Raw genomic sequence first — 25,774 nt, 5'->3', positions numbered from 1 at the left:
GTGCTCAGTGTGTTTGGTAAAATTTCAAACTTTGCAGCAACGTCTTTTTTAGGAAGGCCCCCCTTTTCAACCTCTTGTATAATCTCATACTTGGTCTCTAGCGTAATTGCTTTCCTTTTTCTAGACGGCGAGGACATGTTGAGAATGACGATAATCAAGTAAAAACTAACCATATATATCACGGTGAACATATCTCAAATTAGACTTAGTGTACCGAGAGGAACAATGAACACAACTCAAAACTCCTAAATTCCTTGCAAGTCCGTGAACACTTTACTATTTACATCACTACACAAGATATATTTTAAATTCTTACGTACATTTTTTAATAAATTTTGTTGAAAAAATATATTCAATATAGGAATATTCCCGTATCTTAAATGAATTTTGTAGTGAAAAAAATTCGTTATAGGAAGGATAAAAAACGTTCAAATTTCATCAGCGGGGATCTTAAAACTACTTTATTGTTATAACCGTAAATTCGTTATAGCCGTGTTCGTTATACGCAACAATTTTATAAAGGATTATATAAGGACTCTGCCGGGACTTGAAAAAAAATTTGTTATAGCCGTAAATTCGCTATATCCGTGTTCGTTATAAACGAGTTTTGCTGTATTCAGTTCAAGGCCAATTTGAATGGCATATTAATGGCTAAATATTTATGATTTCTCTTGCATATGGTCTTGTTGAGATGACAGTAGTGCAATTTCATCTGCAAAATCGAGGTCCTCTAAAATTGACATTATGAACCAAGTAATGCCTCATCTCTTGTTTTCTACAATACCCAGTTGATGGCAATCAGAAACAAAATGGCAGAGATAATCCATCTATATCTGACTCCAGACTTGACTGAGAACCAGTCTCCTTGTTAGTTAGAATGACTGCACATACAAAATGTGTATGTACTTGATGAAGGATACAATTTTCTCTGGCACTTCATAAGCTCTTACTATTTTCAAAGTGTGTTTCTGTGAATACTGTCAAAGGCTATCTTGAAATCTATGAAATTTAGGTATAGTGGAGTAGTGTTTTTTTTGGCACGGACAAACAAATTTGTTTATATGAGCACTGGACTGGACGTGGTATTTTTTTTATTTTTGCAAGGCGTATATAATGTGGGGATCGGCGATTTAAGACTTTTTAATTGATTAAATCTTAGTCACACTTATGCTTTCCTTTAATGGTCATTAACATCTATCAAAACAAGCATTTAATTCAAGTAGAGTGTAACTTCAAGTGACATGTGAGAGTTCTTAGACATGATGTTACAGACTAATTATTATGTCAACTAGCCCGGACAAGAAAGGTAGAAGATAACAAAACAATAAAAGAAAAAAGAAATTTATGACATAATGAAAATGGAAACTGATTTTTTAATGTTTTATATGAAAAATAATTCCTGATTCTGAATGAAGAAAAAAAACATATGTCAACTGTTTTCTCCAGGCTGGTTAAATTTAAACGGGGCTGACAATAATCTAGCTGTTCAATACCAACAAAGTTATTTTTTACAAGATAAACAATAGAATAGGATTCACGCATGATCAGATAGGATTAATGCACGATAGAACAGTATACGTGCACGATACATTAGGAGTGATACACCATTGGAAAGGATAAACAATGTTCATGATAAACCTTATTTATAATCGTGTTAAAGGTCTTACGCAAGGAAATAGCCAATCAAACTGAACTTAGTCAATTGTAGTTCCATATATATGGAGACAATTTCTTTTCTTACTTCCTTTTTTGGCACCTTATTTTAGGCCTATAGTATTGATTTTGGACTCGGTGGCGAGGAGAATTATTGGAATTGTCACACTAATTTCAATGGAATTTTTTTTTTAGATGCGCATGATGCAACTTCCTGGATGGTGCTGAGCCTGTTTGTCAACATGTTGAACCCACGTGTACTTAGGGGTAGGTATGTTTACTATCAATTATCTCTCTTGAAACCGCATAAGGCGTTATTTTTCTGATCTAAAATTTTTCTTGAAGCATTTAACTAAAATTTCTCGTTCATGAATTATATGCTGAGAGTATAGTTAATAAATTACCGTAACTGAATTAAAGCTATATAGTAACATATAGTGAAATTAATTCCTTGTGTGAGACCTGAAGAGAAACATGAACTTTTATTTAAATTGCATTTTTTCGAATTTCAGGAGTTGTCTCCCTTGTTAAAGATCAACAATGGCGGATAAACAATGCGGGATGCTGTCTTGTCACCAACGGTGAAATTTGACACCTGTATACCCGTATTTCAATCAATTGTCTCAGTCCTCGTTGTTGTGTACATCAGACAGGTAAGAAAATCAAGATAATTGTTTGCAATCATTTTAATCAGATAAACAATGAAAAATATAACATATTTACATGAACTGAGAACCCCATAAAAGGACATTTCACATTTTACACACTCTCATCATTCACACATTACCATACATTCAGTGCACATTATTTAAACACAGCAATCATTAAATGTAATACAAAATTCATATGATAGGTATAATATAACAAACATTTCAAACATGCTAACTACACCCCCCCACCCACCTATGATAACCCCCCCCCCTCCCCCCCCCCACTTAGCTACTTCCTGTTTAACTTTGGATCTGTTAGTGACTTACTAATGGAAAGGATCCATGCCAGGCCTCTCTTTTCCTCCCCATGCTGGTTCCAGTCCAGTGAACTGTCACAGTCTGGGAATTTCTGTGAGTGCTCTTTAAATGCATGGTTCCATAGTTTAGCAGTTTTTTCTTGATGGAGCACTTTGAAAAGTCTGGAATTGGGGTTCGGTGACTCTGCATCAGTGTAGGAGTCTACCAGCTGCCCTTCACTTGGCCCGGGTCGCAAAATCTTCATTTGACTGCCTCTACGCTCAGCATCGCTTATTGTGAATATTCCATCCTTCTGCTGCTGTACGACATCCTGAAACTCTTCTTCACTCAGCCTTTTTATAGGACATAGACACTGTACTGGGCTGGTGCCCCCCCCCCCCCCCCCACACTTAGCTACTTCCTGTTTAACTTTGGATCTGTTAGTGACTTACTATAAGTGTCTTTAGACTTTTTATCATAGAGCTGATATCTTTTAGATCTATAAAATTTTCTTTGGAATTTATATTTTAATAGTTTTTGTTTCATTTTAAAGTAATTTTGCCTATTTTGCTGTTGTTTTAGATGATGGACCACTCTACTTCCTTTTACAACAGGTGCCCCTACAGATTCACAAAGTTCCAATGTTGAATTTCCATGACCCTGATTGAGTGAGTGCACAACTTTATGTATTCTACTTTCAAAATGTCTACTTCTTGTAATACATTTGGATTTGATTTTAAATATGCCCTATTAACAGATTCAGATTTTTGTGTACAAGTGTGATATTTAATTCTATCAAGATTATTAGGTCCCAAAGTCAGATTTACACAGTCTTTTAAGAAGCACATGTCTTCTGTCATGCTTAATTCAAAGTCACGAGGCAACACTGAAGAGTTCCACTTGTTGTTTTTCAGTCCGCGACAGGAGAAGGAATGAAGTTGGCAGGACTTTCCGCACTGTCCTTGGTAGCAGCTGATGATGGAACGGACAGCAGTTTACATGGCCCGTTTCATCAAAGGTAAGTCACTGGAGTAGTGTTTGTAGCAGTTTTCGTACTCGGTCCTGCATCTAAGCTTCAGGTCCAGGGGAAATCTCCTCTGCATGGATTCTCCCATAGCTTTTGTTCTTCCAGGAAACATGTGACTGCTGAATGGAGCCTTAGCAGTCTGTTTTCTCTGAGATTCAAAGAAGTGGCACAGGTCTTTGAGGTTTTCAATCATATGCCCTTGCTTTTCAGATGCATTGGAAGCAGCAGCACTATCTCCATCACTGGTGAAATGGGAAATGATGAGTGGACAGTCATCACTTTGCAGCTCACTGATGCATTTCGCAGCCCATCTCTTTTTGTCTTTAATGGTGGTCTCTGGAGGAATGGTTGCAGTGCAGCCTTCATGTCCGGGGCAGGTAAATTCCTTTCCCTTGGCTCTAAGATGGGTGCCTTTCTTGCACAGTTTATTGCCACAAAACACTGCCACAACATTGTTCTTCTTGGTAAGATTTTCACTTAATGTGTATGTAACTTGTGTGGCAGCTTGGAATGGTGTTTTCCCTATCGCACTGAAGGTGGCATTGTTATACCGGGCATCTCCTTCCGCTCTTATAGGTGTATTGGCAGGTCCACATTTCTCGTTAAGCTCTTGAATGTCCTGCCTTATTTTCTTCATGCTGTTTTTGCTCACATCAGTGATGATTTTGCCTACTTTGTTGCAGGTCTGATGAATGTTGGTGGCTGATGCTGGTTCGATGTTTGCGCAAAGAAGCATACCACGCATGCCCTCTGTTGTAAGGCTGGTACCCAAGTGGCCGACAGCCATGGCAACATTAAACTGTGCGGCTCTCCGTCCCCTTCCTGAACGACTGACTTCCTCGTACAGCTTTTCACGGTGACTGGTGTAATGGCACTTCTTACATCGAATGGAAAGGATCCATGCCAGGCCTCTCTTTTCCTCCCCATGCTGGTTCCAGTCCAGTGAACTGTCACAGTCTGGGAATTTCTGTGAGTGCTCTTTAAATGCATGGTTCCATAGTTTAGCAGTTTTTTCTTGATGGAGCACTTTGAAAAGTCTGGAATTGGGGTTCGGTGACTCTGCATCCATGTAGGAGTCTACCAGCTGCCCTTCACTTGGCCCGGGTCGCAAAATCTTCATTTGACTGCCTCTACGCTCAGCACCGCTTATAGTGAATATTCCATCCTTCTGCTGCTGTACGACGTCCTGAAACTCTTCTTCACTCAGCCTTTTTATAGGATATAGACACTGTACTGGGCTGGTGCCCCCCCCCCCACTTAGCTACTTCCTGTTTAACTTTGGATCTGTTAGTGACTTACTATAAGTGTCTTTAGACTTTTTATCATAGAGCTGATATCTTTTAGATCTATAAAATTTTCTTTGGAATTTATATTTTAATAGTTTTTGTTTCATTTTAAAGTAATTTTGCCTATTTTGCTGTTGTTTTAGATGATGGACCACTCTACTTCCTTTTACAACAGGTGCCCCTACAGATTCACAAAGTTCCAATGTTGAATTTCCATGACCCTGATTGAGTGAGTGCACAACTTTATGTATTCTACTTTCAAAATTTCTACTTCTTGTAATACATTTTGGATTTGATTTTAAATATGCCCTATTAACAGATTCAGATTTTTGTGTACAAGTGTGATATTTAATTCTATCAAGATTATTAGGTTCCAAAGTCAGATTTACACAGTCTTTTAAGAAGCACATGTCTTCTGTCATGCTTAATTCAAAGTCACGAGGCAACACTGAAGAGTTCCACTTGTTGTTTTTCAGTCCGCGACAGGAGAAGGAATGAAGTTGGCAGGACTTTCCGCACTGTCCTTGGTAGCAGCTGATGATGGAACGGACAGCAGTTTACATGGCCCGTTTCATCAAAGGTAAGTCACTGGAGTAGTGTTTGTAGCAGTTTTCGTACTCGGTCCTGCATCTAAGCTTCAGGTCCAGGGGAAATCTCCTCTGCATGGATTCTCCCATAGCTTTTGTTCTTCCAGGAAACATGTGACTGCTGAATGGAGCCTTAGCAGTCTGTTTTCTCTGAGATTCAAAGAAGTGGCACAGGTCTTTGAGGTTTTCAATCATATGCCCTTGCTTTTCAGATGCATTGGAAGCAGCAGCACTATCTCCATCACTGGTGAAATGGGAAATGATGAGTGGACAGTCATCACTTTGCAGCTCACTGATGCATTTCGCAGCCCATCTCTTTTTGTCTTTAATGGTGGTCTCTGGAGGAATGGTTGCAGTGCAGCCTTCATGTCCGGGGCAGGTAAATTCCTTTCCCTTGGCTCTAAGATGGGTGCCTTTCTTGCACAGTTTATTGCCACAAAACACTGCCACAACATTGTTCTTCTTGGTAAGATTTTCACTTAATGTGTATGTAACTTGTGTGGCAGCTTGGAATGGTGTTTTCCCTATCGCACTGAAGGTGGCATTGTTATACCGGGCATCTCCTTCCGCTCTTATAGGTGTATTGGCAGGTCCACATTTCTCGTTAAGCTCTTGAATGTCCTGCCTTATTTTCTTCATGCTGTTTTTGCTCACATCAGTGATGATTTTGCCTACTTTGTTGCAGGTCTGATGAATGTTGGTGGCTGATGCTGGTTCGATGTTTGCGCAAAGAAGCATACCACGCATGCCCTCTGTTGTAAGGCTGGTACCCAAGTGGCCGACAGCCATGGCAACATTAAACTGTGCGGCTCTCCGTCCCCTTCCTGAACGACTGACTTCCTCGTACAGCTTTTCACGGTGACTGGTGTAATGGCACTTCTTACATCGAATGGAAAGGATCCATGCCAGGCCTCTCTTTTCCTCCCCATGCTGGTTCCAGTCCAGTGAACTGTCACAGTCTGGGAATTTCTGTGAGTGCTCTTTAAATGCATGGTTCCATAGTTTAGCAGTTTTTTCTTGATGGAGCACTTTGAAAAGTCTGGAATTGGGGTTCGGTGACTCTGCATCCATGTAGGAGTCTACCAGCTGCCCTTCACTTGGCCCGGGTCGCAAAATCTTCATTTGACTGCCTCTACGCTCAGCACCGCTTATTGTGAATATTCCATCCTTCTGCTGCTGTACGACGTCCTGAAACTCTTCTTCACTCAGCCTTTTTATAGGATATAGACACTGTACTGGGCTGGTGCCCCCCCCCACTTAGCTACTTCCTGTTTAACTTTGGATCTGTTAGTGACTTACTATAAGTGTCTTAAGACTTTTTATCATAGAGCTGATATCTTTTAAATCTACAGTACAGCTCACGAGTATCCCGACACCCACCGTGTAAAAAACACGGTGGAAAACGGTCTGTGTCGCACCGTGTACACGGTGTGACACCGTGTATGTGTATTGGAAAATTCAAGAAAAAGCACCGTGTCGCACCGTGGCCGCCTGTGTAACCTCGTGGCCACTGTGTTACTCCGTGGATATCGTTACCTGAGACTTTGATAGAAATAGCGTATGTTTAGAAATAAATAAATCATGGCTAAACAAGGTTTGAAACATATAGATCCTTTTCATATTTAAAAAAAAAATATCGACTTACGTTGCATGGACCTAGAAAATTGTCGGGGCTGTCAACGTGAAGTTAATGTTTTGTGATCTGAAAACTCGACGTAAATGGGTGCCTTTTAATTCATTTGTACTTAAATAAATTGAAATAAATTCACCGAATATATTTAATAATCAGTTGATATATAATCAAAATTCAAATCAATTTAATCGTGTTTTTTTTCTAAACACACGTGATGTTGTAACTGACGATCCGATAAAAATGTCGGGAGCTTAAACGTCTTCTTTTCTGTTATCTGAAAACTTTCTGATTTATTAATTAGTTTACAGTTTTAATATAAACCAATTAAAAATGAAAACATTTCAGATCATGTTTTTTTAAAAACACGTTGATGCGCTGTAGTAAATAACAACCCCATATTACCGGTGACTCGAATAATTTGGACTTCAGCTATTTATGTAGCAATAAATAAACAAAAATTCACTTTTATATTATAGCTTATAGTTAATTACCTGTACAAACTCTTGTTAAATTATATTCAAGCATTGTACAGGTACTAAAAATATACCCGCATTTCATAAAATAACTTTCAACTTTATTTCCGTATAGCGGGTAATGGCCTCGTGATTTCACAAGAAAATTCACTCGTGCGATACACCTGTACGGAAGCTGATCAGATACACAACATTGTCTTTCATCTTGGGTTCTATACACAACAGGTGTTATTGTCTGTCTTGTTAGGTGTTATTGTAATTTACAACTAACTGTGTGTATATTTGGACGTCTGAACAGGTGTACTCGAGATGCCGTTATTCACACCTTTCCACGGACACCTGTTTGGTAACTCATCACAACCCGTCGTGTGTATGGTCTGAATATATCTTTCTTCTACTTTGTTAGTTCCATGATTTTTTCTAATCTCTAACAAACAAAAAAATTGTCTGTAGATACATGTATGTACACAAACAACTACACGTAAGACTATCGGCGCGTGGATCCGGAGAACAATTCAGCAACTCTATAAATGCGGGAATTTCACAAAGTATTAACTTGCGATAAGAAATTATTTACCGGGTGCACATACATGTATGTACGAAAAAACTTGATTGATTAAAAAGATGAATGAGATAATACCGGTAACTTTTTGCAAGCATTTAAAACAGTTAACACAACTTTATTTACTTTATAACCAATCTAATATGTGTGATGTGAAATAGCGTCGAAATTTTAACGAAAAATCTTATTACATCGTGTACTTTACAAACTTTTAGTCATTGTGTTAAAATCGTTATTAAAATGATGGATCTAAAATAAATGAATTAAATTTATACAAATAGAACTCTTATAATTCAAAAATGATTGCACAAAAGTACACACTGAGAGAGAGAGAGAGAGAGAGAGAGAGAGAGAGAGAGAGAGAGAGAGAGAGAGAGAGAGAGAGAGAGAGAGAGATTCTACAACGCTATATTCCAACTCCATACATGCAGTATAAGAAGGAAGAAACTAAACATTTCAAACACTAAATACTTCATTGCTAAACATTTTTCTATTTTGCGGACTTAAAAAAAACAATAGAACGACATTCTTTCCTTATCATGGAAGGAGCACATTGTCTATCTCGCTGGCTGATTTGATTGACAGGGATAGCACGTGGACTCTGCCTGCATAGATTCTATCGCAATTTTAGGAAAAAGGGTTCAATATAATGGAAACTATAAATCTAACTTATTAAACTGAATTACAAGGAAAATGTACTTAAAATTAAACTCATACCGTTCCCCCCGTCTCTCTCTCTCTCTCTCTCTCTCTCTCTCTCTCTCTCTCTCTCTCTCTCTCTCTCTCTCTCTCTCTCTCTTATATGACGATCATTAAACAATCAAACAGTAATTTTTGCAATACTGAGTAGTTTCTTGGAACACAAATAATTTCCAAACCCAAGTTGCTTATAAAGATGAAATAAAATTTTTTATCAAGTACCAATCCACAGACTCTACGCGCTATGAATATGTCCTGTGCGGTACTACATGGACAAGTACATCACACATGTCTAAAAGAAAGAAAATTTGAAAATATATGAAATATAAAGCCGTATAATTATATATTTAGAAAAAGTACAGTTGTTTTCAACAACCCGTTATATTTGTTATCGTTGAATAGAGTATAAGTGAGAGAAGATCACAGTTATGATTCTATGCACTATTGAAACTGCCAATCTACAGTAACTACGATTACTACTACGTTTAAAAACGGACTGAAACAGAACCTTATGGAACCGTGTATTTGAATTTTAAAAAGGAAAAGAAAGTGTTAGTGTTTTAATTGATCAAGCCTTTATGTGGGCGATATCGATTTTTTTTTGTTCTTAATATCAACAAAAATAAACCGTAACAATTGCATACGTCTGAAAATTGCGTGCCTAAAAATTTTATTTATTTATTTCAATTTTTTTTTATTGTCTTTTTCTTTAATTCTCTTACGTGCATCAATAAATATTTTATTCTTTATAAGTTTATTCCTAAATCCTCCTTTTTTCACAGGTAAATACCGCGTGTTACACCGTGTTATTGTCCTTGTTGCATCGCGGTGCACCGTGTCGCACCGTGTTTTTTCTCGGTTCGTGGCCGTAACAGAGAACAATAGATCAAAGGTACCGACACTTCCACGCTCAGCGTGGACTTTCAAACACGGTGGTCGGTGTTTTTGTCGGGATACTCGTGAGCTGTACTGTATAAAGTTTTCTTTGGAATTTATATTTTAATAGTTTTTGTTTCATTTTAAAGTAATTTTGCCTATTTTGCTGTTGTTTTAGATGATGGACCACTCTACTTCCTTTTACAACAGGTGCCCCTACAGATTCACAAAGTTCCAATGTTGAATTTCCATGACCCTGATTGAGTGAGTGCACAACTTTATGTATTCTACTTTCAAAATTTCTACTTCTTGTAATACATTTTGGATTTGATTTTAAATATGCCCTATTAACAGATTCAGATTTTTGTGTACAAGTGTGATATTTAATTCTATCAAGATTATTAGGTTCCAAAGTCAGATTTACACAGTCTTTTAAGAAGCACATGTCTTCTGTCATGCTTAATTCAAAGTCACGAGGCAACACTGAAGAGTTCCACTTGTTGTTTTTCAGTCCGCGACAGGAGAAGGAATGAAGTTGGCAGGACTTTCCGCACTGTCCTTGGTAGCAGCTGATGATGGAACGGACAGCAGTTTACATGGCCCGTTTCATCAAAGGTAAGTCACTGGAGTAGTGTTTGTAGCAGTTTTCGTACTCGGTCCTGCATCTAAGCTTCAGGTCCAGGGGAAATCTCCTCTGCATGGATTCTCCCATAGCTTTTGTTCTTCCAGGAAACATGTGACTGCTGAATGGAGCCTTAGCAGTCTGTTTTCTCTGAGATTCAAAGAAGTGGCACAGGTCTTTGAGGTTTTCAATCATATGCCCTTGCTTTTCAGATGCATTGGAAGCAGCAGCACTATCTCCATCACTGGTGAAATGGGAAATGATGAGTGGACAGTCATCACTTTGCAGCTCACTGATGCATTTCGCAGCCCATCTCTTTTTGTCTTTAATGGTGGTCTCTGGAGGAATGGTTGCAGTGCAGCCTTCATGTCCGGGGCAGGTAAATTCCTTTCCCTTGGCTCTAAGATGGGTGCCTTTCTTGCACAGTTTATTGCCACAAAACACTGCCACAACATTGTTCTTCTTGGTAAGATTTTCACTTAATGTGTATGTAACTTGTGTGGCAGCTTGGAATGGTGTTTTCCCTATCGCACTGAAGGTGGCATTGTTATACCGGGCATCTCCTTCCGCTCTTATAGGTGTATTGGCAAGTCCACATTTCTCGTTAAGCTCTTGAATGTCCTGCCTTATTTTCTTCATGCTGTTTTTGCTCACATCAGTGATGATTTTGCCTACTTTGTTGCAGGTCTGATGAATGTTGGTGGCTGATGCTGGTTCGATGTTTGCGCAAAGAAGCATACCACGCATGCCCTCTGTTGTAAGGCTGGTACCCAAGTGGCCGACAGCCATGGCAACATTAAACTGTGCGGCTCTCCGTCCCCTTCCTGAACGCGTCCCCTTCCTGAACGACTGACTTCCTCGTACAGCTTTTCACGGTGACTGGTGTAATAATGGCACTTCTTACATCGAATGGAAAGGATCCATGCCAGGCCTCTCTTTTCCTCCCCATGCTGGTTCCAGTCCAGTGAACTGTCACAGTCTGGGAATTTCTGTGAGTGCTCTTTAAATGCATGGTTCCATAGTTTAGCAGTTTTTTCTTGATGGAGCACTTTGAAAAGTCTGGAATTGGGGTTCGGTGACTCTGCATCCGTGTAGGAGTCTACCAGCTGCCCTTCACTTGGCCCGGGTCGCAAAATCTTCATTTGACTGCCTCTACGCTCAGCATCGCTTATTGTGAATACTCCATCCTTCTGCTGCTGTACGACGTCCTGAAACTCTTCTTTACTCAGCCTTCTTATAGGACATAGACACTGTACTGTGCTGGTTGTCCCTGTACTTTTCTGGCCCTTGTTGTGAGGAATGTTTTCTTTTTTGTACTGATGTTGATGCAGCCACTTTGGTCCTTTCTTTGGTATGATTTATATTGAACTGTACACTTGTAGACTTTTTCTTATAAAATGATGTTGTGATTTTTAAGTATTGTAAAATTTCATCATTTTAGAGCCGCAATGTCGTCTAAGAGGAACCCCATCTTTAATGACTGCATGATTGAAAAGCCTCATCACCCCCCATTGCTTAAGAACCTCTTATCTTTATCACTAGCCATTAATCAGTGACCACCGTTATCAAAGCTCCAAGGTACATTATTTAAGACTCTTCTGGCACCATTTTTTTTAGTCTCTGTCTTAATTTGTCTTAGAATTAAAATTAACAACTTTTTGCTAATTAATTCCAATATTTAAGTCATTTTCCTTTTTTTTAGCTAATTAATGTCTATTAATTAGAGATTTATTTCTTTTAAAGCACATACACATAAACTCTAACATTTCAGGTTTCATTTCATTCCAAGCTCTTTTCTCAATATCTCACAAATTAAATTTTATTGAGTTTTGAAAAGATGAACTGTAGATGAATTTTAACAGAAATTTACTTCAGAATTCAGCAATCTGTTAAGAAGAGTTATCTCCTACTTTTTAAGCCCTTAGGGTCAAAAGTAGATTTTCATACACTAGCATATAGGAGATAGATACCTACTAGACATTTTCTGCAAATTTCATTAAATTTCATTAACTTTAAGTTGTCTTAAAGGTCTTACGCAAGAAAATAGCCAAATAAACTGAACTTAGTCAATTGTAGTTCCATATATATGAAGACAATTTCTTTTCTTTCTTCCTTTTTTGGCACCTTATTTAGGGCCTATAGTATTGATTTTGGACTCAGTGGCGAGGAGAATTATTGGAATTGTCACACCAATTTCAATGGAATTTTTTTTTTAGATGCGCATGATGCAACTTCCTGGATGGTGCTGAGCCTGTTTGTCAACATGTGGAACCCACGTGTACTTAGGGGTAGGTATGTTTACTATCAATTATCTCTCTTAGAAACCGCATAAGGCGTTATTTTTCTGATCTAAAATTTTTCCTGAAGCATTTAACTAAAATTTCTCGTTCATGAATTATATGCTGAGAGTATAGTTAATTAATTTACTGAATTAAAGCTATATAGTAACATATAGTGAAATTAATTCCTTGTGTGAGACATTAATGATCTTCACGTTTAACCTGATAATGGCAGAATTTGAGGAAGAACACGTACAAATCAAGATATACTTGACAGATGTTGGGTTGTAAAATCATCGCTGCATCATTTATAGAATGTATAAAAATGACCAGCTAAATTTTTTTAACAAAAATTATGTACTTAAATGATCTATAGATTCTCTGTTTTGTTAATATTGTTTTCATTACTGAACACCCTAGCCGATCGCTGTGAACATTTCAACCAGAGATCAAATCACATGGAAAATAGTTGGTTCAATTGAAATACAACTCTGTTTTAAGTAAATATAAAAGCTAACGTAAATTAATTTCTCTCTATAAAAAAAATGATGCATTAAAACACAATTTATATTACATACAAGTTAAATAAATAAATACGCAGATACAAATTCGCGTACAATTTGTTAACATTGTTTTCATTACCTCACACCTTAGTCGATTGCCAAGTAAATTTCAGCCTGCAGATCAAATCACACGGAAAAAAGCAGACTCAATTAAAATACAACCCTTGTTTTAAGTAAATATAAATTATATCATAAATTCTTTTGTTTCTGTAAAAATGCATAAAAAAAAATTATATTACAAGACTATTGGTTGCTTATGTCAAGTCAACCTTTAAGAGTTTTGCCTTAAGGTAAGGTTTGCGGTTACAGGGAGACAACTCACACATTTTCATTGTGACGTAACACCAACTACCCTTTATTTCAGTTATGACGTCAAAAATTATATGACGTCATAATTGATTTCAGTTTTTTTTATTTCGCGGGTTTTTTTAGTTTCAATGAAAAAATAAGAGGACACAAGCATTTTATCAATTTCCACATCATATGGTTTTGAATAGTGTTTTAGAAACATCAGATTACACATATTCTAAGATACGTTTTTCCTGAAATCGGTGGACTTGGAAAGGTTTCAAATAAGATGTTTTCGTTTACATAATAGTAGTCCAAAATTAAGACTTTTGTTGCATTTTATTCTATTTTTAGATAGTTCATCAGAAATTAATAAAAGTGAATCATGATATTAATAGTGATATTATTTTTGAACATTTTAAGCATAAATAACCCACATAATAGTCGCATATAAAATGTACATATTTTCACGAAATTGTTTACATTTCATCAAAATGAAAATTGGAAATCATGAACTTTGACCTTTTGTAGTTATAAACCAGGACGGGCAAAATTCATTTGAATATCATGAGAAAAAAGACTTTAGTATAGTGAACCAAATGGTATGTAACTTTGGTACAACCTCTAAAAAATGCAAGCCGCAAACCTTACCTTAATCCTATCTATGCCTGCTGCTTTTCCTGATGTCAAGGATTTGATGGTTACTGTTATTTTTTTCTTTTGTTGGAGGATCAGTATTGAGGTCAGTCAAATAAAGTGGCTCACTCAGGCTTAGATCTAAAAGTCTTGCACAAGGAAATAGCCAATCAAACTGAACTTAGTCAATTGTAGTTCCATATATTTATAAATAGAGGCAATTTCTTTTCTTTCTGCCTTTTTTGGCACCTTATTTTAGGCCTACAATATTTAATTTGGACTCATTTGCTAGGAAAATTATTACTTAATGGAATTGTCACACTGAATTAGGCCAAAGAAAAAAAATATGTGTGTTTCTGGTTTCCCGACGACCCTATTTTTTATGCGCCGACCCTAACACTTTTAATTCCAAATCCAAATTACCAACCGTAATTGGTTTAAACAATAGAGTCTTTACAAATCAGAGTTCAAAAAAAGCTTGTAACAATTCAATAGAAATTCAATAGAAAACACCACTTATCAAAGATTTCTAAGTGCAGATTGACAGTATGGATGAAAGTTATCCTTGGTTATTTTAGCTAAATTATCAATGCAATAAATAGTTTCATAGGGCAGTGATGTGTTAAAAATTAATATAAAGATGTACAAGAAGAAAGCAGAGGCAAAGTTTTTTTTATATTTCTGGGTGTGGAGACTGCAGACATCGTAAGTCTTTAAATAGGCCCAACAATCATTCACATTATAAATATTTTAAAGTGCTGCAGTTCCATTGCAAATGAAATTTTTAAAATTAGTCTTAAACCATTAATTATGTATTCATTTTTTGGGGGGAATTAGGCCAAAAAATAAAATGGGCAGATTTCTACCAAATTTGTCACAAAGCACCACTAGGTGAAGGGGATTTAAGTTTGTTCAAATGAAGGGCCACGCCCTCTTTAAAGGGGAGATAATTGAGAATTATTGAAAATTTGTTGGTATTTTTCAAAAATCTTCTTCTCAAAAACTATTCGGCCTGAAAAGCTTAAACTTGTGTGGAGGCATCCTTGAGTAGTGTAGATTCAAGTTTGTTCAAGTCATGGTCCCCGGAGGTAGGGAGGGGCCACAAGAGGGAGATCAAGTTTTACATAGGAATATATAGAGAAAATCTTTAAAAATCTTCTTCTCAAAAACTATCAGGCCTGAAAAGCTCAAATTGAAATGGAAGCATCCTCAGGTAGTGTAGGTTTGTTCAAATCATGGTCTCCAGGGGTAGGGTGGGGCCACAATGGGGGATCAAGTTTTACATAGGAATATATAGAGAAAATCTTTAAAAATCTTCTTCTCAAAAACTATTAGGCCAGAAAAGCTCAAATTACTCTCTCTCTCAGCTTTGTTCTTCGATAGTGTTCTTGGTGATTTTGGTTAACCATTTCCTGGCTCTCTTTCTGTATTTACAAGTTTTTTCAGCAGTTTGTTGGCAGGCCTGTTTGATATTCTTCCATTGATTTTCTAATGAGCTATCTTCTTCTTGCTCGAGGTTTTCTAGTACTCTAAATTTGTTTCTCAGTTCAATACAGAATTTTTTTTAAACATATATCAGGCTTGTTTAGACAGTTGGTATTGATGACCTCTCTCTTTGACTTGTTGTTTTCCTTCGGGTAAAGTCTTTCACCACTCTTGCTCCTATAGGCCTTTCTCTGGTATTCCACCCTCTACTTTTCCAGTATATATTTGGAACTCATGGCAATAGCTGTTTTGATACCGAATTTTGTGGGTTTGGCAGGTAGGTATTGCCTGAATATCATGGCCTTGAGCTCTTCGTAGGGGATTTTGAGACACATCATTGCAGCGAAAGTGCTTACTGATGTGTTCAAATCTGGATCTAGTCATAATTTCAGAGATGGATGGATTTCAAAATGGCCACATATATCCATGCTATGGAATAATTTGGAATTTTGATCACGGAAATGTACATATAAATTCCCAAGAATGCCTTCATTTCCTCAAGTTTTACATCTTTCCACTGATGGTTGGGATAGGTTTCTATGACTCTTGCGGCATATGCATTGGTTTCTCTCACCAAAATTTCAAACAATTTTTAAGGCATCGATCTATTGCTCTGCAGCCTTCTAGCGATCGTCTGGATTGGCAATCATCCAAAAATTAATGCTCTGCACCGCCTTTAATATGCGCACAAGAAATAAGTTCCTTTAAGTATTAAACGTATTACAAGATTTTTATTCCATTTATTCCACTAAATTGTGTACAAAAACCCATCTTTGCCTCCCTGGTTATTAACAACTCATTGCATAAGTATTTGCTGAAACTAAAAAATGGCGGGTGAATACAATAAGGTAACATTTACTAAAAAGTCATTAAGTTTATCGCTTACATTTTAATTGGAGACCGTGCCCGATAGAAATAAAATTTGATATGTAAATTTACTTTTTATCTGGAACGGTCTCCAAAATAAATGTAAGCGATAAACTTATCCAGTGATTTTGTTGCAATAAGAAAACACGATAATGCAGTTGGTTTGGTCGAGCATTTTAGATAGCACATGTTGTGGATTTGTTTGTAAACAATCATACCATAGGTAATCTTGTTTCAAACGGGAATTGATATAAATAAAAGTATGTTTTATCATTATAATTAGGGACACACTGTTAATTATTCAAATTATGAACCTGTGAAAATTGTTTAAAGACTGTTTAAAGCAGAAAGAAAATATTTTTTTGAACTTTTGAAAGGACTATGGTCAAATATCTGCCCCCGATTTCAACCAATTTTTAAATAGTATCGTATAAAAATAAAATCTTCAGAAATCATTGTAAAGAGGATGCCTGTAACTTTAATAATGATTTTAGTCATCATTGCTCACTCCCTGTTTATCTATGACGTCCCCTAAATGACCTTATTCCCGCAAATTTGCAAACAAATGAAGATATTCTCATTTTTGCTCTATATTTTGCATTCGGAAGTATAGAGCGCAGGTCTGCTCAAGTGCGATTTTAACATATGTTTTTCTTCAGATAGTTATACATATTATACTAAAAAATGGTACTTGAGCAAGCCTGCACTCGATGTTTCCCAGTCGAATAACCATCGGAAAACACCCATATTTTGCTACAAAACATCAATTTATCAAAATAATGCAATATTCATGACGTCATTTCTACATTATGACGTCACTGTGGCGATAACCTTTTACACCTCTATTTCCAATAAGATTTTAACTACCTTTCACCTTATTTAAAAGCTCTTTCTAAAACTTTGATTTTGGGGGGCAAAAATTGCATAAAACCGCACTTAGTCCTTTCTTTGATATTTGTATCCATGATGAGTTATTGTATTATAAACGCATCACTACCTATTTTATAAGGAAATATTATACTGATTTTTGTTTTTAAAGCAGCACAAAACATAATTCATTTACTTTTTTATTCTAGTACTATTTGATATACGACTATTAGTAGAGAACTGGAGAAATTCAAATTATTGATATCATATATATTCTATATAAAAGAAAATGTCAGCTCGACGCCTTTGTGGCCGTTCCGGCCTTTGATTTCAGTAAAGAATTTAACAAAGAAATTAGGTTTGATTTTCCACGGTCCGAGCTCAAAAGTTGCACCTACTGCCTCCGTAAATAACGATTTGTTTGGTTTTAAACCAGGTTTTCCAACAGAAAACTCCAGTTATTGAAATGCATTGTGAAAATGGCAGGCTGGTGGGAGGGCAGCCGGTTAAAGGGTATCCTCATTGTATGGATAACTCCTCCTACAGTTTTCGAGATAAGAAGTTGTTCTTTTGCAGATCAATTGTACAATCATTAAAGGTGTGCATATTGCTAGGATTTTGATTTCTGATAATTTATGAAAAAAATACCAGCTTTTGAACTTTGTCATTTTTGGCCAAAATATTGATTTTGGGTTCTCCATTTCTCTGGATATGCTAGGTAATGTTTATCAATTTAGGGTTGACATGGATTATGGATACAGTTCACATAAAAGCAAAACTGGTTTGCTGACAGCTTTTCACTTGTCTCAAGTAAGGCTGCCATGCTAGATCTTCGTCTGATTTTGAGCTCAAATTTACGAGTGAAAGATCTTGTGTAGATACAGGAGAAACAGATGTATCACTTTCAATTTGGGGAACATCAAAAGTATCGTTAGTATTCTCCAATCCCCAAGAAAACTCTGAATTATTCTTGCTGTCTTTGTCCAACATCTTTACTATGTGTTGTTTTCTCAAAATATCTATCACACTTCTAAGCTTGGATTTAGGGGATTTCCAATGCTATATATGGGAAATAATGCTATAAATAGGTTGAGTTAACATTTCTCTCTGTCCCTCTCATTAGTTTTTCTGATTAGGTGACAAATTCATTTCTGACCAATCACGGCTTACTTAACAAAGATAAATTGTACGCAGTTTAAGAGTTAATATTCAAGGGTATCAATTTTTGTGGATAAAGTAAAAATCACAGTTTCAAGGATATGCAAATTCGTGGCCAATGACCCTATTAATACAAAATGTTATTAGAAATTGCACTTCAAGTAACACTCATTCATGGAAGAACATAATAACGAAATCCCCTGAAAATTGGTATTCAACAAATATTGATGAAACCACAGTACCTTTTTTTTTTCAATCTTAACTTTTGGGTTAAATAGGGTTGTCTGTGCAAAGTTCAACAAGGTAATTAAACATCTATAAATAAACAAATCACAACACCCTTTAAAACAATTCAAAATGAAATGAAAATCAATTATCAATTTATATTCCATAAATGCCTTTACATACAGTAAATTGATCCTAATAAATGAATTACTTTTGATGTTTATAAACCAGCAGTACTAGGATGTCATCTATCTGCTACCTTCTTTTTATTACTTGTGCACTGTCTCCAAAGCAGTTAAAAATGAAGCTATCGAACCAAGTGTATTTCATTTACTTTCAACTGAGGTGAATCTAGTACATCCTGTGAATCTACTGGGTATGGTGAATAGTTGAAGTAGTAGAAGAGACTTGTGAGCAATTCCTGATATTCCGTCATTGCAGGGATGTTCTCTGCTGCTGGTACAAAGAGCTATCCTACATAATTTACAGCTGGTGAAATTGACACTTTCAGCATTTCTAGGTCTTTAACTCCATTACTTTAAAAAAGTTTAAAGGAGATCTGAATTTTGTCAAAGCTGAACCTTCTTTCACCATCCAATACATTGTTTTTAATGCAATTGTAACTGCACTGTGTTTTCCAGATAGTTGGGCGATCATAATTTGATTTTTAGTTTTACGGATCCGCCGACTCTAAAAATTTGCATTTAAAAAAAAAAAAAAATCGAAAATTTTCATGCTCAGTTCAAGCTGCTCGAGTCAAACCCGTGTTTTATAATAATAAATCACTGAGATATTTAAATCTGGATGTAAAAACGCTTGCAGAATGATGGAGGAAGGTCAAAGTGTTGCAGAACATCGTTGGATTGGTTTCGTTGTATTGAAAGGGGGCGAATTGGGCGAAATAGTTAACTTCGCCGGAATTTCCTCCAAAAGAGAAGTTGGAAGTCGTCCTGTATTATGAGTTCACAATCGTCTAAATTAACCCAAAAGGCAATAAAATGATACTTTACATATTCTAAAGACATTTTCACAGCCTCAGTTAACCCCTGTTGTGATTAGGATAATTACTGAGACTGTCTTATCTTTAGGGGTAGGCCTAATATACGGATGATGCAACCACATACTGTGCAACCGATGTTTATTTCTTTTAGTGTTGATGCTACCATTAGGTGGTAACTTGTAATTAATTAATAACTCTGCCCAATTAATGCTTAAATAATCATAAAACCCTAGGGTTGTTTACAGTTATCTTTAAAAAAAAAAGACCCTCTACATAACGGTTGTAATTGGGTCAAAAGGTTGTACTAATACCCCCAAAATACACAGAAAATTGTTATTTGTCATTTAGCTAACACAATTGCAACACATTTCATCTATTTAAAGTATGAATGCCTCAAATAGATTAAATTAATAAAAAAAATTCATAATTATTAAAAGGTTTTTTTTTATCGACTTGCTTCTAATCTAATTTAAATTATTAAAGGTTGAATCTGTGTATATCATCATTAGTGTTATGCCATTGTCAAGTAATGGAAGTCTCCCTGATTACTCAAACTTCTCTCTATTTACCTGTTAGAGAGAATTGAAGTCTCCCAAAAATTTTGCTCTAGGTTGGTCCCTGCATTGAAATTACACTTACAAACCAATTCATCTAATGCAAAACAAGAGACCCTCAGACCTAGTGTCTGCATGCAATGCACACAGTTGGAGTCCTCACAATCGGAGGTGGTAGTGATATATGGCAGCAAGAGTTGCCTCAAAGTACCCGGGCCAGCAGCTGACATGCCTTTTTTTTTTTTTTTTTTTTTTTTTTCGTCCTCCGACTTGACTTTTCTTGGAAAAAAATCCGTAAAACTAAAAATCAAATTATGATCGCCTTGTTTGTCTTGTGATTTTTTCAAGTTTTCTGGTAGACTAGGAACAATCATAGCTGTTTGATGGTCTTATGATTAAATGTGATCTTTTAAGGAACTTGTCTTGGTACATGTCATAGTATTGGTGTTCTCATTATAGCATAGCCAACGATATAGACTGAGCCATATGCCATTTGAAATTTGTGTGTCATACGTGTGATTGTCTCAGACTCTTGATGTATTTTTAGCTCACCTCTGATCTCTGGTCTGTCTATCCGTAATTTTTTTACATTTTTGACTTCTTCTCCTGAACCACTAGGCCAATTTCAACCAAATTTGGCACAAAGCATCATTGGGTTATAGGGAGTTTGTTACATTAAAGGGCCAAGCCATATTTTAAGGGGAAATAATGAGGATTTATCGAAAATTTGGTGATTTTTAAAAAAATCTTCTTCTCAAAAACCAATTGGCCAGAAAAGTTGAAACTTGTGTGGAAACATCCTTAGATAGTGTAGATTAAAATTTTTCAAAATCATGGTCCTCGGGGGTGAGGTCAGGCCTTAATAATGGGGGGGGGGGGGGGGTTCGAATTTTCAGATTGGTGTATATAGAGTTTATCTTAAAAAATCTTCTTCTGAAAAGCTGAAACTTGTGTGGAAGCATCCTCAGATAGTGTAGATTTAAGTTTGATAAAATGATGATCACCATGGGTAAGGTGGGGCCGCAATTGGGGGTGGGGGGAGGAACAAAGTTTTATATCTGAGTATATAGAGGTAATCTTCATAAATCTTCATCTCATACACCATTTGACAAGAAAAGATGAAACATGTGGAAGCATCCTTGGATAGTGCAGATTCAAGTTTTTTCAAATCATGGTCCCCAGGGGTAAGGTGGGGCCACAATCTTTTAAAATCTTCTACTCAAAAACCATTAGGTCAGAAAAGCTGAAACTTGTGTGGAAGCATCCTAAAAAATTGCAGATCTAAGTTTGTTCAAATCATGGTCCATGGGGATAAGGTGGGGCCACAATGGGGGTCAAATGTTTACATAGGAATATAAAGAGAAACTTTATTTTATATCTTCTACTTAGAACACAACTCGCCAGAAAAGCTGTATATTGTGTGAGGTACATGTATCATCAGGTAGGGTAGATTCAAGTTTGATCAAATTATTATCCCCGGGGGAAGGGTATGGGCACAACGGGGAGGGGTTAAATCTTTACAAAGGAATATATTGAGAAAAATCTTTTTTAAAAAAAAAACCATTTTCTTTGAAAAGGTGCAACATTAGTGAGAGCAACCTTAGATAGTGTAGATTCAAATTTGTCAAATTATATTTTTCAGTAGTAGGGTGGAGTCACATGGGGGGTCAAATTATACAAAAGTAAACATTTTAAATTCACCAAAACTCAAATGTTATAATTTATGGTTTTAATGATGTGCAATCACTTCAACATATTGTTGATTCTTTAAAATTGTTAAGAATTTGGCCCCTGGACAATTTTTGGGCTTCACAAGTTTGATGTACGTTTATATCCCATTTGATTTAGATCTTCTTGAGAATCGTAAAGCTCAATATGTGGAATGACAATACTTTGACAAAAAGGGATCAATGATAAACAGAATATCCAGGGGAAAAAATTGATTTATTTTTAATACAGGATCTGTTAGACTACATTGTCCATATTTATTTTGTATATAACTCAATGAAGCTGATTTTATAATGTCTAATGTTGCTCAGGTGAGCAATGTGACCCATGGGCCTCTTATTCCAGCATCCTCTTCACTGTCACACTTGGTAATAGACACGCTTTTTAATTTTGAAATGAAAAAATTTAAAAATGTCTAATGTTGCTCAGGTGAGCAATGTGACTCATGGGCCTCTTATTCCAGCATCCTCTTCACTGTCACACTTGGTAATAGACACGCTTTTTAATTTTGAAATGAAAAAATTTAAAAGCATCTGCTGGCTACTGCCAGCTTTGATCACTATCTTTTTCTTTGAGGACATTATTCTAAGTTATCGTTTGGTATATCATATTAGTATTTGATTTAAATAAGCGCTCAAAAGATTAATAATAAATGCGCAACTTTCATCGACTGGCGAATCTGTAGATGCGGAATGTAACAAAAATATTACATTGTACATAGTCCTAGCATAGCTGGCTATTAGAAGATGAATTTGATCAGCCATTATTTCTAATCAGTATCTAAATTATAGGCCTTTTTGGCTGCTTTTTTATATTTTTTCTGCCATTTTCAATTTTTATCAGCAAATGGCAGACGGCCAACGGCAATCTGAAACCCTGCCCCCTTCCCCTTCAAGTCAAGAAGACTAGCCAGCAGCGACAGTAGGTCTATAGGTCGATCCATGTCTCTAGACACTTTTCACTACCCAGTGGTACCACTACCAACAATTGCAGGTAAGTATTATATAGATTATTATCTTTTAAAGTGGCTCTATACACCCACAGTTTATTCCAATTTTCAATAGAAGATCACAAAACATATACTTATCAAATATTAAAATGATGATAGGGATGCTATAGGTATTTTAAAAGAATTTTCAAATGTTTTTTCGTGTTTTTGTAAAATAATTTTTAAAAAGTTAGCTATTAACAAATTGAGAGAAATGTTTTTGTCATATGATGGATATTTCCTTCGGACACCTAAAAATTAATATAAAACTTCTTAACATTCAACAATTTTATTATTGCAATTTTTTTAGTATTTCCCTAAAATTTTCTTACTCTGTTGACAAATCATCTGAAAAAGCTGCTTGATAAGAGAATGTATTTTAATAACTGTGACATAAAAAATTTGAATAAAAATCATTGAGAATAAACCCAAAAAATATTTTAAATTTTATTTGGTATGAAAGTTCCTCAGGTAAGAGTAATCGTTCCTAAGTCCCAAGGCCCAAACATCTTGGGGACTTTTCATTTCTGAGTTAAAGAAAATTTCCTAAAGTCAAATAAATAAAGGGGAAAATTAACTAATAGGATTCATGTATCCCAACCAGAGAGAAATTCAAAGCCCTCCTCTCATCCCCTTATAATGGTTAGGAACATCTGTTAATATTAATGTGAATTAAAAGTATATTAGTATAATTAAAATACTTTCACCGGTTTAGAATTTTCTTTTAGAGAATTCAACCAAAAAATACGTTTAAAAATGTTCTTGTCCTGAACGGGATTCGAGCTCATGACCAGATTTGATTTGTAGATGATTTCAGATTTGTAGTGAACCCACTAACCCACTGAGCTACGCTGTAATATACCGAAAATTGGAAAGAAACTATTTTAAAAATTATACTTGATTTTATTGTTTTTTACGATAAATAATGCGACAAAACGTGAAGGCGTCTCATTACTTGTAAGTAATGATTTTTCCAATTAACAAATTAAATCAAAGACTATTCATTTAACATTTTTTTTTAAAAGAGCGGTCCCCATACAATTTGCCTCAGTTTAAATCAGCTAGTGCCGGAACTGCATGCTTCCAGATTTACTTTTTTGCGTAAGTGGTGTATAGAGCCACCTTAAACGGGTTTTATCAGAAGAAAATCTTCTGTTCCTCTCAGTAGACTGTATCATTAGCCTAGGGAACTAATGTTAACTTTTTGTTATCATCTAAAGGAACTGTGTCTCCAGCTCTAGGTACTTATATGTTGTAACTGTTATGATATTCTCAGGCGACTGTATCAGTAGTGTGTGAATTTAAACCTTTGATCATCTCAGGCCAAGGAAGACTGGTGAAAGTTGACGTTTGCGGTTTACATGTGTAGTGTAGTACCAAAAACTATGTAACTGTTATGATGCTATAGATGGACTGATAGTGTATAAATAGCTGAGGGTATTTATGTGATATTCTCTGTTGACTGTATAATTAGCATATGATACTATGGCTACCTGTTTTGACCCTCTCATCAGAGGACTATCATTTGATCAGGGTATTATGTGATGCAACTGCTGTGATTTTCTTAGTGGATTGTACCAATAGCATAGGATACCAAAGTTAAACTGTTGTGATCCTTTTAGTAAAATGTATAATTAGCCTAGGGAACTAATGGAACTTCTTGTTTGCATGTTCCAATCTTAAAAGGGTGATTTGTGTTTTAGAAATTGACATTGTGTAACTTTCGGAGTCTAGTGTTTTGTTGTGTAATTTGTGCAAAAAATCTTGACTCTTAAAGCTTTTTATACAAATGTCAAATTGCAGCAAACACATTTATCTTGAACAATCATCATTTCCCATGCTGTTTTAGTTTTTTTTTATACACCCTGGAAATGAAGTTTGATGGGTTATATAGGAATCACCTTGTCCATCCGTCCATTTGTCTGTGAAAAATTTGTGTCTGGTCCATATTTTTTTCTGGGGGGGGGGGGGGGGGGGAGAAAAATTGGAAGTTCTTACTTCACACAAAGATTGCTGAAGACCAAAGAGTGTATCATGACCTTCACTCAGGGTCATTTTGGCAAGGTCAAAGTCACTGGCAGGAAAAGTCCAAAATTTGTGTCCTGTATGTATCTTTCTTATGGAGAAAAATTTGAAGTTCTTACTTGACACAAAAATTACTTATAACCTTAGGGTGACCTTGACGCAAGGTCATTAGGGCAAGGTCAGAGATAGGAAAAGTACAACATTTGTGGTTTTTTTTATGGAGAAACATTAGAAGTTATTACTTCACACAAATATTGCTTATTGTGTAATGACATTGACCTAAGGCATTTAGGCAAGTTAAAGATCATGTTTTTAAAAATGCATAATTCCAGCTGTCTGTGTTTTGTTTTGTAATAATGGAAATGATAAGAAGCTAAAATTTGACACAAAGCTTGCATATGTTTTGCCTCATAAAATTAAATTTTAGTTTCTCACTCCTGCCCACTTCTCTGAAAATGCTTTTTTTTTTTGGAGAAAAAATATGGCTCGGTATTCCAAAATTTCAAAAGATTTAATGGCTGCTTGACATGTGGATTAACGTTTGATTGCAGTCATATTTATTTTCAAGAGGATGCAGATGTCTTCATGCATTAACAATTAAGTTGACATAAAAGTGAATTTAAAGAAAAAAAATTAATTTGTGTACTCATATTATTAGCATTAACAATTTTTAAAAATAAAGCAGTTGTTATATATAGAATATGGACGGTGAAATAGAGAGAATCCATTATTTTCTATAATAGAAA

General features: G+C 35.8%; 3 protein-coding genes and 1 long non-coding RNA gene across 4 annotated transcripts; all 4 read left to right on the top strand.

Annotated features, from left to right (window-relative positions):
* Positions 1-2,645: 2,645 nt before the first annotated feature.
* Positions 2,646-4,241, top strand: LOC128162640 (uncharacterized). Its single transcript, XM_052825884.1, has 4 exons — positions 2,646-2,714; positions 3,515-3,618; positions 3,838-4,004; positions 4,132-4,241. Exons 1-4 carry the CDS (start codon positions 2,646-2,648, stop codon positions 4,239-4,241), a joined length of 450 nt encoding a protein of 149 aa, XP_052681844.1.
* Positions 4,242-4,436: 195 nt separating this feature from the next.
* LOC128162632 (uncharacterized) lies at positions 4,437-6,116 on the top strand. The gene is made up of 4 exons (XM_052825871.1): positions 4,437-4,596; positions 5,390-5,493; positions 5,713-5,879; positions 6,007-6,116. Exons 1-4 carry the CDS (start codon positions 4,528-4,530, stop codon positions 6,114-6,116), a joined length of 450 nt encoding a protein of 149 aa, XP_052681831.1. The 5' UTR covers positions 4,437-4,527.
* A 286-nt stretch (positions 6,117-6,402) lies between these two features.
* On the top strand, positions 6,403-11,073 carry LOC128164159 (uncharacterized). The gene is made up of 4 exons (XM_052827898.1): positions 6,403-6,471; positions 10,255-10,358; positions 10,578-10,744; positions 11,051-11,073. Exons 1-4 carry the CDS (start codon positions 6,403-6,405, stop codon positions 11,071-11,073), a joined length of 363 nt encoding a protein of 120 aa, XP_052683858.1.
* Positions 11,074-11,855: 782 nt separating this feature from the next.
* LOC128163774 (uncharacterized) lies at positions 11,856-24,817 on the top strand. Its single transcript, XR_008240862.1, has 4 exons — positions 11,856-11,943; positions 12,582-12,653; positions 22,859-23,008; positions 24,280-24,817. It is a non-coding gene; the product is annotated as an uncharacterized LOC128163774 (long non-coding RNA).
* Positions 24,818-25,774: the final 957 nt, after the last annotated feature.

Source organism: Crassostrea angulata, chromosome 9 (assembly GCF_025612915.1).
Source record: "Crassostrea angulata isolate pt1a10 chromosome 9, ASM2561291v2, whole genome shotgun sequence".
Taxonomy (NCBI): domain Eukaryota; kingdom Metazoa; phylum Mollusca; class Bivalvia; order Ostreida; family Ostreidae; genus Magallana; species Magallana angulata.
Note: the sequence above shows the minus strand (reverse complement) of the source record. Positions and strands in the feature narration are given on the sequence as shown.

Coding starts and splice junctions, on each gene's coding strand:
- LOC128162640 (XM_052825884.1), top strand. CDS start 2,646: ATGCCAGGCCTCTCTTTTCCTCCCCATGCTGGTTCCAGTCCAGTGAAC. Junction 2,715..3,514: donor GTCACAGTCTGGGAATTTCT/GTGAGTGCTCTT, acceptor GTTGTTTTTCAG/TCCGCGACAGGAGAAGGAAT. Junction 4,005..4,131: donor AGCCTTCATGTCCGGGGCAG/GTAAATTCCTTT, acceptor CTTGTGTGGCAG/CTTGGAATGGTGTTTTCCCT.
- LOC128162632 (XM_052825871.1), top strand. CDS start 4,528: ATGCCAGGCCTCTCTTTTCCTCCCCATGCTGGTTCCAGTCCAGTGAAC. Junction 4,597..5,389: donor GTCACAGTCTGGGAATTTCT/GTGAGTGCTCTT, acceptor GTTGTTTTTCAG/TCCGCGACAGGAGAAGGAAT. Junction 5,880..6,006: donor AGCCTTCATGTCCGGGGCAG/GTAAATTCCTTT, acceptor CTTGTGTGGCAG/CTTGGAATGGTGTTTTCCCT.
- LOC128164159 (XM_052827898.1), top strand. CDS start 6,403: ATGCCAGGCCTCTCTTTTCCTCCCCATGCTGGTTCCAGTCCAGTGAAC. Junction 10,359..10,577: donor CATGGCCCGTTTCATCAAAG/GTAAGTCACTGG, acceptor CTTGCTTTTCAG/ATGCATTGGAAGCAGCAGCA. Junction 10,745..11,050: donor AGCCTTCATGTCCGGGGCAG/GTAAATTCCTTT, acceptor ACTTTGTTGCAG/GTCTGATGAATGTTGGTGGC.